The 15133-nt window shown below is 33.9% G+C and overlaps 1 protein-coding gene across 1 annotated transcript; it reads right to left on the bottom strand.

The window, feature by feature from the left end:
* Window positions 1–12308: 12308 nt before the first annotated feature.
* LOC135842587 (uncharacterized) lies at window positions 12309–14916 on the bottom strand. Its single transcript, XM_065360116.1, has 4 exons — window positions 14827–14916; window positions 14336–14676; window positions 13065–13394; window positions 12309–12984 (listed from the first exon to the last, which is right to left on the bottom strand). Exons 1-4 carry the CDS (start codon window positions 14885–14887, stop codon window positions 12439–12441), a joined length of 1278 nt encoding a protein of 425 aa, XP_065216188.1. The 5' UTR covers window positions 14888–14916; the 3' UTR covers window positions 12309–12438.
* Between the last annotated feature and the right edge of the window lie 217 nt (window positions 14917–15133).

Below are 15133 nucleotides of genomic sequence, written 5' to 3' on the forward strand. Positions count from 1 at the left end.
ACCGAATTTCTGAGGTTTTTTAAGTAGGTAACTAATCGGTGTTTTAATTTTGCTAATTGTTTCATTTTTCCAGACGATTCCACCAATAATTTATAAGGTTTGATTATTTTCACTGATTTTCAGAAGTCAATTCGGCTGACTTTTTAGTGTGCGTAGCACACTATTGGTTTCGCTTTGAGAAATTGAAATTTCAATTACAATGAATGTTCTCTTAAGCTATCCAACCGTTTTTCGTACCTATTGGACACCATTTGAGAATCATTAAGGCGGAGGGTATAGATTTATTTTCATTCAATTCGGATGGGTAATTGCTGAGTAATTGCAATTTTAGTTCATTATTTCAATGCATTAAATCCTAAAAAAGGGAAAAGGGGACTTGTAGAACACCTGCCGCTCATTGTACCCTGCTATACCCCCAGTCTATTCCATCACCAGCTGTGTTTCATTGTACCCTGTTACACCCCCGGTCTGTTAGCTGTAAATTCCAAGTGGGAGTGGTTTGGTGGGGCGTTTACCAAACAAATATATTATTTTAATGCCCTAACCCTTGTATATAGTGAATTCGTGACTGAGTGGTTAGGGCATGTAGGTAGGAATAGGAAATTTAGGGACCCAGGTTCGAATCCTTGTGAGACAAGTAGGTATGTGACAGATTTTTCGTAGGAAAATTGGATAGGTAAATGCTTTGGAGTTACCTATGTAGTACGTGATAATGGAATGGGGCAAAAATAATGCTGAAATTGAGTTATGAATTATGATATCTTTTGCTAACTAAAAATTCATTTCATTAATTTTTTGTCTACCTATAGCCATAAGTACATATAGTAATAATTACCTTGACATGAATAATTTTTAACTTTTTACTTATAATTTAAAAATTACTTCAAAATGAGAAATTAAACTAATTATTTTTGTACAATTGAAACATGTAATTTTTATTATCATGATTTAATAAAAATTATTAAAACAAAATGATTTTTACTATTGGTACCTATAGCAAAATTTATTAAAATGATAATTTTTACTATACGACTACAGTAAAAATTATTGAATGGGATCTGGTACTTAGGTAATTGTTCTAAATACCAGTATTTAGTTAAATTTTTTTGTGAAATTACCCATACTTTTTTTTGTGTAATTTAGAGGCAAATCAAATTCTTAACATATTTTATAATATTTAATTCTTAATTTAGAATAAAAAGCAAGTTCTGAAAATTGGTTTGAAAATTTATAAATTTGAAGACAATGGAAATTCTAAAAAAAATAATATGAAAATTTGTATTTAGAGACGCTGAGAATTCCAAAAATTGATTAAAAGTTCTGTAAGTTGCAGATAATGTGAACTTGAAAATTATATGAAATAAGTATTGTAATATTTATGAAGAAGATGAGAATTCTGAAAAATTGGAGGCAATGTAAATTCCAAAAATTGAGTAAACGTTTTACAATTTGTGGACAATATGAACTTGAAAATTGAATTTGAAAATTTTTAAATTTAAAGACAATAAGAATTCTGAAAAATTATTCAAAAGACTATTTAGAGGCAATGTGAATTCTAAAAATTAATTGCAAATTCCCTAACTCAGCAGCAATGCAAAATTCTGAAAATTTATTGAAAACTTTATGAAATTGTAGCGATGGGGAATTTGGAAAATTGATTTGAAATTTTGTAAATTTTAAAACAATGCAAACTATGAAAAACAACTAGAAATTTCTTAATTTAGAAGCAATACAAGCTTATAAATTATTCTGAAATACCTATTGTAATTTGGAAAAATATGAAAACACTGAAAAACAATTATTATTTTGAAGCAGTGAGAGTTTCAAAAATTCTCATTACTGTGACATGGTTGATTCATTTATGCACTACCTAGATGTAATAACGGTTATAGCTGTAGAAAAGGCAGCTAGCTACGCACACTTTGCAGCTAAGCTTTGCTTAGCTGTCTAGTTTGATCATAAGACTGGAATATCCGTCCAGAGTGAACATTGAAGAATAATGTCTAGAGTGGGAGGGGGTTCCCCATGTGACTCTATTTTTTTAATTATGAAAATTTGCCTAATTTGAGAATTTTCTTACTGGAAAATCAAAAACCAAAACAGACTTAGTAATGGGTGAGGGAAGGAGAGGGTCTGAACTGGAAAGAAGAAGCTGTAAGGTATTTAAGAGTTCTTCTACATACCAGATTGAGGTTCACCAGTCACATAGACTTCAAACTAAGTACAGCCTATAGGTACTCGACTTCGCCTGTTGTATCCACTACTGAATCGTAAATCAAGATTAAGTATTCATAGTGGTAGAATACTTTATCTATCACTTCTACATCCGATAATAAGGAACTTATTCATGTATTGCATGGATTGGAACTTCAAAAACAAATATAAAAAAATTGGAAACATTCCAAAATAAGATACTTCGCATAATCACAAAAAGTCCATGGTTCCTGCGAAATTAAAAGATCTGACGAGAACTTTTGATAGATACTATCTAAGAATACATCAAAACAACCACATTCAAATGCCTCATGCGTATGCAAAATCAAGATTTCTTAACAGAACTGACATCTCAAACCTCAAACAGACGTCTTCGTCCTAGGTTAGCACAAGATATACTCAACTTCACCTAACATATCTTTCACGTGAAAAAGCGTATACTGCTGAACCGTAAGATGTACAAATAAATAAATTAAAAAATTATTTAATATGTAGGTCTATCAATTAAATAGGTAATCATAAAATAATTTTGAAAAATCAAATAAACAATAGGTAGGTATCGTTAAAGTTGAAAAAAAGAGCTTAAAATTATGGTTTAAAATAATATGTACAAAATCCAAGAGAATAAAAGCAAAATCGACGTCTGAGAAATTTTGCTGTATAAAATGAATTTTAAAACTAAATAGGTAACTTGACATTGCAATAATTTTTATCTGGTCGTTTTTTGTAATCAAAAACCCGTCAAATTGGCTAATTAATAATTTTTTTCTCGTCTTTTAATTCATCTATTCGGTTTACGAACTTTTTTTAAAATACTCATCGACATTCAAGCGTCTTTCTACATTTAAATCATGCTGAAAAATCTCTTTAATCTCTCGCAAATTGGGATAACAGCAGTATGCGTAATGCAGTGCGTCATCGTCATCTGCAATACCTTCATCACTTTCATCTGTTTTTTCATACCAAATTTTCAAATCACAATCGAGTTTTGTTGAACATAATTTCGGGCTCGGTGGGCTGTTGGGTGAGCTATGTAAAACAATCAGTGCCGCTGAATTCGTCGTTCCTTCGTGGAGTAATTTGTAGTAAACTTTACACGGAAGTTTACTTCCTGGAATGATGCCTCCATACATCCTGGCGTTTGTGTAAATAATCAGTTTTTGATCGTTTGAGTGTAATTCCAGAGCAATTTTTCTAATTCCTTGGTTAATGGCGGTCATCAATTTTTCTAGCTTGTTCCATAGTGGAGCAACGTTGATCATGTGATTTACTGTTTTTCTCCATACTCTTAATGCGATATGTTCTTTTGGCACAATGAAACTCGGTTTCGCCATGATTTCGGGCTGTAATTAGATTATAGGTATAAATTAGCCACTTTTTGTAGTGTGGTTATTTACTCGTATTACGAAGAATGGCTCGAAACCTACCCCTTGTTGCGTGTTGTAAAATTGTTTTAATCTTTTATAGTTATCATTCCCTTCATTTTGCAAACGATCTGTTCTGATTTCTCCATCTTCGCCTGTTTCCGTTTGTAATTTAATTCGTATTATCATCGTGAAACATTTCCGGCGTTCTTATTTCATGCCTTGTCCATAAAACCTTGAAAGTATATATATCAATGCAAAGTTCGTATATGGGAAAAAAACGTGGGTCGGAAATTCCATCCAAATTATTTCGGTTTAAAGTTATTTCTTCATTAGTTTGAGTTTCCCGAAACTGTGAGACAAAAAAAAGAAAGCGTTTAGAAAACATTACGAAAATTTTAACAAAATGGGAAAACCCTATCAGAATGATATACATACTTCAAATCCATAATGAAATAACTTTGCGTTTACCGTTCCACATCTTGATACAAATTTTGTTCCACTGATGTGTTGTACTTGTAACCTCGGTTTCACTTCTTTACCGCAGATTTTCGTATTCGTTTGACCTTTGGTAAATTTTTTCTCAACGAGGTAATTATTGTATAATTTCGTTTTGTGAGGTACTCGTAGTTGTTGAATTTTCATTGTCTTGGTCTATTTCAGCTGGACATGCAGCGATTATATTTTCGTCGTTTAATGATGGAATACTTTTGGATGGAAGATGCAAAGATTTCGGAGGACCATTTTCAACTAACAGTAAAACTGGTTCAAATTGCGCGTCTGTATGTAAAGGAAGATTCCGGAATTAATATTGGTGAGTTGTAAAATTATTTCAGTGTTTCTGATTAGGAAATTTGGGAAAATTCTTACCCACGGATACACTTTTGAATAAAATTACAAAAATGCAGATGTGTAGAAGAAAAAAGTTCATTTTTTTGCTTTTGCTCTACACAGACACGAAAGTTTCGTATGAAATCCTTACGGTTCTTTATTGCGAATGATGCTCAGATTTCATCTGCTTGGTATGATTCGCGAGCAGAAGGTGAACATTGAAAAACATTGCGCGTGATTGATACGTACTGCCAGATGTTACTGGGTAAACAGTATTTTTTTCAATTCCAACGATGATTTTTCAAAATCTGTGCTCGATGATGATTCGTTTTTCGCGAGTAGTACTTAAGTAAACATTGAAAAACGTTGCTAGTGAAGGTATTGATGATGCCTGATGTTGCTGGGTAAACATAGTACATATCTACTTATTTTTCTCAATAATGACGATATTTTTTCAAAATCTGTGCTCGGTGAAGATTGATTTTTGAGAAAAGATATGAATTTCAATCCTATGAGTGGGAAAAGATCTTGCTAAATTGTTCTTAAATTGATGAAGGATGTCGCGATCTTTTATGCTACTTTTTAGGGCATTCAGGCTGAATAGAATTTTTATGTAAATAGCCACTTTGTGAAGAAATTTTCAAAATTGAATCCAAAAAATTATCAAAAATTCTCAGATGGCATGAACCGTTCCCCTCCCCTTTTCTCTCATTTCCCTCTCTTGCTCAGTCGCTCTTACACTGTGCCAAATTGATATTTGTGAGGAAATGGACTCGTTCTCTAAAAAAAATGTACGTAATAAAATTAAATCTCCCCCCCCCCTACTTCCTTCTCTGTCTCTGAGTGTATACATATGTGCATACTCTGACAATGAGGATGTGTCATATTGTTACACTCTGCATGTTCCCCAGAATTTTCAAGGTACTGACCCGCAGAAGGAACAGGGCATTGAAAAATAAATAAATTTATCGAAGAAACTTGTTAAAGTACCTCTACCTACATATGGTTTAATTAGGTTGGATCGAAATGATAATGTTTGGAGGATTTTGATCAAATATACAGTTGAAAACTTCATTTCAAGTTGAAAGTCATTCAGAAAAATTTTTGAACCTGGAGGTGGCCCTAGAAGAAAAGTATGGGTCCTCAAAGAAAAGTCATTTTTGAAAAATAATAGGTACCTACCTATGGTTTTTTTCCTCGAACCCCTCCCGCTGAACACGAATATGACGTCAGATTTTTTATTGGACGCATCCACGGCTGCATCACCACCCTAAATGAGGTAAAAGTTCAAAAAAATGTTTTATTCGTGTGACACCTGAAATAGTAGGTATGTTTTCGATATCGCTGAACACAAAATAATATAGCATTAGTTTTTCAAATTGACCTCACCCATGGATTTCCGTATATGGAGTTCAATCAAAAATCTGTCTTCATATTCGTGTTCAGCGTCACCAAAAACATACTATTCGATGTATCACGTGCCCCAGATTTTTTTTGCCCTTTTCTCCGTTGAAAGATCCCATTTCGAAAATTGAATATTTCAAAAATGCATGGCGAATTCAACGCATAAAAAGTCTGTTGAATTGATTGTTAAAAATCAGTGAAAAATCTTATGAATTGGTGGAATTGGCTTGAAAAATTAGTGAAACTGGCATGAAGAATAAAATTAGGCTACCAATAGCAAAATCACAACACTGAATTTTCAACAATCTCAAAAATTGAGTTGTTTGCAAAAAAAAAAAAAAAAAACTGAAATTGACTTGAAAAATAAATGACAGAAAAAAAAATCAGTTAGATTGAATTGAAAATGGTGAAAATTGCTAATACAAGAAAGTTGGTGAAGTCAATTTAAACTAGACACTTGGACAGCTAAGCTTAGGTGCAAAGTGTGCGTAGCTAGCTGCCTTTCAACAGCTAAGTATAACAAACTGCTATTACGTGACTCAACCATGTCACAGTGATGAGAAATAATAATTTTCGAAACTCTCGTTGCTTCTAAATAATAATTGTTTTTCAGTTTTTCATAGTTTGCATTATTTTAAAATTTACAAAATTTCAAATAAATTTCCCAAATTCCGCATTGCTACAATTTCTCAAAGTTTTCAATGAATTTTCAGAATTCACATTGTCTCAAAATAACAAAATCTTAAATAACTTTTCAGAATTTTGTACATATTGCTGCTGAGTTATGAAAGTTTGAATTTTGAAGAATCGCGCATTATGCGCGATTAACGGGTTGGCTAGTTACTTTTTAAAACTCCTACCTCATTTTGTGCGAGGAATTTCTGCTTGAAATTGGTAAAAGTATTCGCTTCGAATAGTATAGGATCAGTACTGATTTCTGTATCTCCTCCCGATTCTCGTTGTAATTTTGTTTCAATATCAGTAAACATCGCAGGGGTCATGATTTCGTGTTTGGTCCAAATAGTTTTTCCATTTGATGTATCGATGCAGAGATTATAAATGTTATAGAATTGAGGTAATACATCATCACCTGATTCACGTAAGTCCAAAGCTTTTTGAAATCTTGCGACTAAATCTTGTTCATTTGGGTTTTCCCGGAAATCTTCCAACAGCAATGAATTTCCACAAAACTATGCATAGTATTAGATTTAATTATTAATGTAGAACAACTTCAGGAAATAATGTAGGTATACCTACTTTTTTTCTATTTGATAAAGAACAGTTTTTTAGTCCTTTTGCAGACTTTTGCTAAAGCATTTTTGAATAAGTTACGTCTTAAGGTAGGTATAGACTTCACAAGGGGTCAAGGGTTGGTTGGTTCAGGTCAAGTGTAACACCTAGTTTTTTTTTTTAGGTTTGACGAGTTTGACTGAAGAATCAAAAATCTGATAAGCAGAATTCATTCGCTGGAATTGTCATCAGGCCATTTAAAGTATAAAAATTGTCCTTGAAACAGCGTTTTGTAATTTTTAAAAATTGGTCCAAAATATAAAAATGAACTTTCAATATTCTTGAATTGTTGGTTGCAGGGGTTTTAGGATAATACACGTATATGTATACTTTTTTGAACTCCCAGGAGCCTATTTTCATTCGTTTTTATGAATCGTACCATAGCACAGTATTGGTAGCTGCGTGAATAACTACATTAGATAAATTATATCAGTTATGTACACATACGTAAAATCCTATTCTGAATTCTTTGTATTCTGGCAACGTTCCACATGATGGTGTTTCATCATCTGCATTCTGCTGCTGTAATTCAAGCCACGGTTTTGGTTGCTCTGTGCATAAGTGGAAAGATATTTTCCGAAATAGGCAATACTTCGCTTGAGGGAAAGTTGCAGAAAGTATATCTATGTTTCTTTTATCTTGTTCTGTCTCAGCAGGGCATAATACTTTGATATTTTCGTCGCCTACTGACGGAATGTAATTCAGTGGAAGGTGATATATTTTCGGGGTATCGTAGAAGAAGTATACTAGAAATCGGTCGAACTGGTTTTCAGCATCTGTGGGTAGTGAAAAATTCACAATTAACATTGGTAGGCAGACATAAATATGTATTTGAAGACACAAGTTTATTTTGTTTTAATTTTCCTCAAAAATGATAAAAGTATAATTTCATGATGTGTGACCAAAAATGACACCATAAAGGGTATTCTCAGGTAAGATACTTAGGCGAAATGACCCTGTTCCTAAATTTGGAAAATTATGATGGATTATTGTTGGTTGGAACCTCCAAACAAATTTTCGAGCGTAATTTACCGCTCCCTATCCCCCTCCTTTGGACAATATAGCCCCAAAAACGTGTTTTTTGTGAGAAAAATCCAGGCAAACACAGAACTTTGCAGACAATTCTGGAAAAAAACATAAGGACTTCTTAGGATAATTTTGGCAGAAGCAGGAATTTTCGAAATTTTGGCTACTAACAAACTTTTTCGGTCATTTCTGCCAAAAATATTAGGACTTTTTTAATAACGTCAAAAAAAAGGTATTTTTTCACAATTTAGGCAAAAAAGCCGGACTTTTTTGGCAATTTTGATGAAAACTGGGATTTTTTAATTATTTTTAAAAAAGAAACTTCTTTTACAATTTCGGCAAAACTGAGAATTTTTTGACAATTATTCTGGTGATGCAATTTTTTGAACATTTTTGGCGAAAAACAGGTGCTTTTTTGGCAATTTTTACAAACAGACAATATTTTTAATAATTTTGGCAAAAATGGGAATTTTTGAAATTTTGTTCATTTTTACAAAAAATATTTTACCAAAAACAGTGCTTTTTTGTCAATTTTGATAAAAGTTTGGATTTTTTTATGATTTTGACAAAAATGAAACGTTTTTGATAATTTTGTCAAAAGCAGGAATTTTTGGCAACTTTATTACATGGTGTAATTTTCAACGATAATTGTACAGGAAAAAATAAATTACTTTCTTGCGTTTTTGATATTTTAAAGGGTGTTTGTAATTTGGAAATTACTGCTTAATACAATTTTGGCCGCGATGTGAAAATTTTTTCTTGTGAGCTGTCGAAGTTGTAGAAAAAAGGTTCGAAATGATGTTGTGTTTTGGGCATCGAATTTTTATTTTGCGGTTCGTACAGAAAAATTGAGAAAAATTTTTTCAGGTGATGGTTTCTTGTCGCCATTTGTATCTTCAAGTTGGGTTTTGGACTCACACACTCGATTTTAAACATTCTGAATTTCCAAAGATGAGTGATGATTCGAATTTCTTTTTTTTTTCAAGTCGCGCTATTCAGCCCAACTTCTCACGTGAGAATTTTTGAAATTTATTCTTTGAACTTTTCCCGCCCATTTTCCATTCCTCATATGTATTGGTGAATCAAGTTAGCTAGCTAGGGTTTAATAGTGTGACGATAACGTGATTTCGCTGAAATAAAATAGAATAAAAATTCTTACCTACTGACACATGAACCATGAAAATCAAGTTCAAGGCGGATAGAAAGATGATTTTCATTTTTTTCATGATCCTATAATACGTTGGAAACGAACATTCGACACGAAATTTTATTTCTTTTTACTGCAATAAGCTGAAGTATGGTACCATATACCAAATCTGCGACTGCGAGTCGTGAATATGGATTACCTACTGCTGTGCACACATAATACAGTGTATGTCTATGTACACATAATTATGAGAAAACGTCTTGCGTTTAAAAGCCTGCGCTGCATTGAAGACGATAAGTGCTACAAGGAACAATCAAAAACAATTGACGATGAGACTTATTTTTTTTTTTTTTGAAGCGGTGACACTACTTTAACGATGCGAAACGACAGTAGAATCGTGTATAGCCGATTTTTTTGTACCAACAACAACTGTCAGTTGATTCTTAGTAGCGTCTGTGTCTCCTTAGGATGGGTAGTGGTTTTAAAATCATGTTGATTTTCACCTGCAGGTTTTTTGTTTACCATATCTGACGCAGCTTTAATCAATGAACAATCCTGAACGAAGAAATTTTATCTACCATCATTTGGGTAGTTAGGTTCCATTTGGGAAGATATATGGCCCATAATTTCGAAAAATGCAATAAAAATTTTGATTTTTACATCAAGCAAATTCTAGAATCAGAATTAGTGTCCCTGAAAATTCGAATTTTTAGAATCAGTACTTGCTCTCAGAAACCTATAATTTGCTGCTCGAAATGTTTTTTTACAAGATTTTGGACCACCGAGTCCCTTTCTAGGCTTGGAGGTTCAATTTTTATGTTGGGTTAAAATTGATCTCACAATCAGAATCACAAGCAGCGCACTCGGAGTTCTAAAAACTCAATCATCAGTACCTACGAGGTACCTTCAAAAAGTAACCGGAGAAAGTGACCTGGAGGGGGGACAAATGAAGCTATTGCGTTCGGAGAGGTTTCATTTGTTTAGTACAAGTGTTGGCTATATATATATATACTAGGGGGCTCCGCCCCCTGGCCGCTTCGCGGCCTCACCCCCGTACTCGTTCCTCCGGCTTCGCCCTCGGAACTCGCTCTTGGGGGCTGCGCCCCCAAACCCCCCTTCCCTCTCCCTTTCCTCTCTCAGAACTCGTTTTTTCAAGATTGACCCCAAGTCCCTTTCCTTACAACTTACTATAGCAAAATGAATAATTAAAAAAAGAAATACTCGGCTGAGAATTATAAGTTGGCTGTTTTGTTTACTATTTTGATGATTTAAAAAAAATGCTTAGCAAATTGGAAATATTCGGCCGAGAAATTTGAAGTTCAAAGTTAAAATTGTTCAAAATATTACTTTTTTGATTTTCAATTTTTCATGCTTAAACTAAAGAATTTTGAATTCAAAATGTTCTACAACATATCTACACGTCATAAGGAACATTTTGAAAAAAAAAATGAGCAAAATCGGTTCAGTTTTCATAAATTTAGAGGAGGGGGCCCAAAAATTGGTTTTTGGGGCATATCTCACCCCCTATGGTACCAAATCGGTTCAAATTTTGGGATTCGGTTTAAAAAGCAATTTGGAAGAAAGTGTATTTCCAAAATTTTTTTATGTTGATTTTAGCCCCCTTTCTCCGAAATTTGAGGCCCTTAAAATCAAAATTGGGCCTTCGCTATAGTTTTCACATCAAGTACTCGTCGAGGGCTTTCTTTTTAAAAAAAAATCAGCTTCTTAGGTGTAATGGGGGCCGAATGAGAGCCTGGTGAACTTTTTTTGCTTGTAGCTTTATACTATAGATGACCAGTTATTTCATATTTATGACTCATTGGTTGCATTTCAGTGAGCCCAAACCTATGAAACCCCCACCCGCAAACCACACACTTTCTTTTAAACTCTTCATTGTTCTCGACATTTTTTCCTCTCAAATACATTTTAGGGGTCCAATCAGACAGAAATCACTCTGGGCTGTGTGGAGGGTGCTTCTACAGTTCCTAGCTCAATTTTTAGAAAGTTTGCCTCTTTAGGTGGAGGGTATGGGTGGGGACATTGTCTTCGTAGAAAATGACTCCTCTTTTGCCCAGGTTTTTTAAAAATTTAGAATTTCATGGATGATTTTATGGATTGTTTCAAGTCTGACACCTAATTCGATTGATATTTGTACCACAGAAGACCGCCGCCGGTTCCAAAATTCAGCCGTTGAACGTTTTTATTATCAACGCCGGCGTTGACACTTCGACAGGCTGCTCACTGAGCAGTTCTGCTTCTGACTCCACCCTTTATGGCCCGAAATTGAACTTTTCGACCCACAAATGAAAACAAACCGAATTCATACATAGACTACTGTACTGTGACAGCATTCTCTGATAAATTTCACACGGTTTTAAGTTCTCAGAAAGAAGAAATCGGATAACAGCACGCTGCTCCTCATGTGCGTTATTCATAAGTGAAGTTCCCACATGTTTGGGCTCACTGAAATGCAACCAATGAGCCATAATTATAAAATGACTGGTCATATGTGTAGCCAACACTTGTACTAAACAAATGAAACCTCTCCGAACGCAATAGCTTCATTTGTCCCCCCTCCAGGTCACTTTCTCCGGTTACTTTTTGAAGGTCTCTCGTAGTCGTAGCTATTATATTTTTAAAATTTTGGACCCTGAGCCTGGTAGAGGATGGATTTTTGGTTTTTATTTTTAATGGGATCAAACTCCTACTCGTAATTGTGCGAAAATGACTCGCAACTTTAAGATTCTGACGTTTTAAAATTTTTATGAATTGAAAAAAATAAAAAAATTCATAATAATTATTCAATTTTTCAGACATGAAATACATCGATTTTTGCTCGTTGATGGTCAAAACGGCATCATTCCAAAAGTACCTATTAAGGGTTCTGGCGCTTTTTGAGGAGGGTGCAGGGGTGATTTAAAGCCAAAAGTTGAAAAATAACAAATAAAAAAACGAATTATGGAAACCGTTTTTATGACAAATATTGAGTATATTTATTGTTTACATTTAACTTATATTTTAACGTAGGTACTTAAATAATTTTATTTGGATCATTTCATAATCATAAACTGCTTCGGAAATGTGTATTTTGTTAGTTTTTTTACACCATTTTTACAAAGTTTTGAATAATTTCTTTCACTGTTAATTTACCTGTACAGCTCTTCAAAAGAAGTCATCAAGGTTTAGTGGCCCTTTTATAAAGTGCTTAAAATTGAATAATTTTAGAACCTCTGAAGTGGTAGGATTGCAACAATAGACGTACTCAAAAACCTCATCAGAAATGCCTTCAACGTCATCTTGTTTTTTTTCATACCACTTCTTGACATCACAGGCCATTTCTATTTTGCATTCTTTAATTTTTGGAGGAGTGTCTGGCGTGTTATGCAAAACTATCAACGCAGCCACGTAACTTGTTTTGTCGTAAAGTAACTTATACCATACAGTACTGGAAAATTGACTATTAACTTGAATTGTCGTTCCATCCTCGTTTTTCGAATCAATTGCTTTGTTGTAAATAGTCAACCACTGACCATTTGCTTCCAAGTGTAGACCAATTTTTTTAATCGCTTGGTTAACAGTGATCATCAATTTTTTTAGGTTGTCCCAAAGAGGAGCCACGTTGATGTAATGATTTACAGCATTTCTCCATACTCTCAGTGCCACGTGTTCTCTCGGTACCATGAAGTTTTCGGTCATTTTGATTGATTCCTGGAATCATTTAGAAGATCAATGTTTATTATTACGATTTTATTTTTGTGTTGGAAAAGAATTACTTTTTAAACTCCTACCTCATTTTGTGAGAGGAATTTCTGCTTCAAATTGATGAAAGTGTTCGCTTCAAATAGTATGGGATCAGTACTGATTTCTGTATCTCCTCCTGATTCGCGTTGTAATTTTTCTTCGTCATCGGTAAACATGTTAGGGGTCATGATATCGTGTTTCGTCCAAATGGTTTTTCCATTCGATGTATCGATGCAAAGATCATAAATTTTATGGAATTGAGGGAATTCACTGCGGCCTGATGCATGTACCTCTAAAACTTTTTGAAATCTCGCGACCAAGTGTGGTTGATCTGGTTTTTTTTGAAAATCTTCCAAATGCTTCCATGTCCCGAAAACCTACGCATAGTAAAATGTTCATCATTATTAGAACCACTTCAGAAAATAATGGTAGATACATTTTTTCTATTTGATAAACAACATTTTACTCAAGCATTTGCTGAATAAGTTGCACTGTCGTAGGTACGTACTTCTTGGAATCTTTTAGGGTGATGTGCCTATGCTGAAGAATTAAAATACGTATAGATAGGTACCTAATTACCTATTGGTACGTGTTCTCTAAATCTAAAATATGTAGTCAAATTTCACAGTAAAATAAGGCAAAATGTCATGACTGGGATAAACAATGGAAAAAGTACATACTACTCTGCTAAAATCAGTTACCTATTTAAATTTTTAGGTAGGCACCTACTACTGACCGCAGTTGGTTTTGACTGATCGATATAGTAAAATATGTACTTCATTTTTGACTGATTAATTCGGTAAATAATTCACATTTTACGGATACGCAGTAATAAATGATTTACTGAAAATCCAGTCAAAAACTACTGCTTTTTAGGAAGGCAAAATGTCGTCAGATCCTACTGTTAAGCAGTGAAATTAGACTGTTTCAAATTTAAAGAGTGACAAGCAGTATTCATTCACTGAAATAGTAGGACGATATAAAGTTCAAGAATTGCCCATGAAATGGCTTTTTTGAATTTTTAAAATTTTTAAAAATTTTCCAAAATCCCAAGAATGAAATTCAACTTTGGAAATGTTGGTTGCAGGGATTCTTCTAGCATAATACGAGTATACTTATGTAAATGCCGTTTTTCTTGTTATAATAAAAGGTAAATCAGGCGTATACAACGATGGATCAAGATTCCACTCTTACAAAATGCGTTTTGGACTCCCAGGAGCCCATTTTCATCAGTGTTTTTTTTTCCAAATCAAACCACATCGGTGTTGGTAGCTGTGTGAATAATTAGATAAGTACATTTATGATATTAGTCACATACGTAAAATCCGATTCCGAATCTTCTGTGCTCTGGCGAAGTTCCGCATTCTCCCTCATCTTTTGTATGCTGGGACTGTGATGTGAGCCACGGTTTCGGTTGCTCTGTGCAATATTTCGGCTGATCACTGGGGACTTTTTTCCAAAATAGGCAATACTTCGCTTGAGGGAACGTTGCAGAAAGTATATTCAAATTACTTTTATCTTGATCTGTTTCAGCAGGGCAGAATATTCTCATATTTGGGTCGTTTGTTGATGGAATTTTATCCAGTGGAATGCGATATGAGTTCGGGAAGGATCCGGAGACGAAGTGTAATAGAAACGGGTGGAACTGGTTTTGAGCATCTGTTGTGGGCAATGAATAATTCAGAATTAAGTTGTAGATAAATATACTGGTAGATGATAGACAGAAGTAATTATATTTTAAGTATTGCTGAGGTATAAAACTATTTCAGTTTTTCCAATTACGAAAAGGTAATCGTGTAAAATGCTTACCTACAGATACACTTTTGAATAGAACTAAAAAAATGCAGATGTGTGGAAGAAAAAAGTTCATTTTTCGCTTTTGCTCAACACGTACCTTCACAAAAGTTTCGTATAAAATGCGGTTCTTCGTTGCGAATGGTGCTTATATTTTATCTGCTGAGTATGATTCGCGAGTTGTAGGTAAACATTAAAAACCATTGCGCGTGTACCTACTGATAATGCCAGATGTTGCAGGGTAAACTTACTTAGTATGTACATATTTTTTTCAATTCTGACGGATGTTTTTTCAAAATATGAGCTCGGCGAGGATTCGTTT

This window comes from Planococcus citri, chromosome 1 (assembly GCF_950023065.1).
Source record: "Planococcus citri chromosome 1, ihPlaCitr1.1, whole genome shotgun sequence".
NCBI classification, from domain to species: domain Eukaryota; kingdom Metazoa; phylum Arthropoda; class Insecta; order Hemiptera; family Pseudococcidae; genus Planococcus; species Planococcus citri.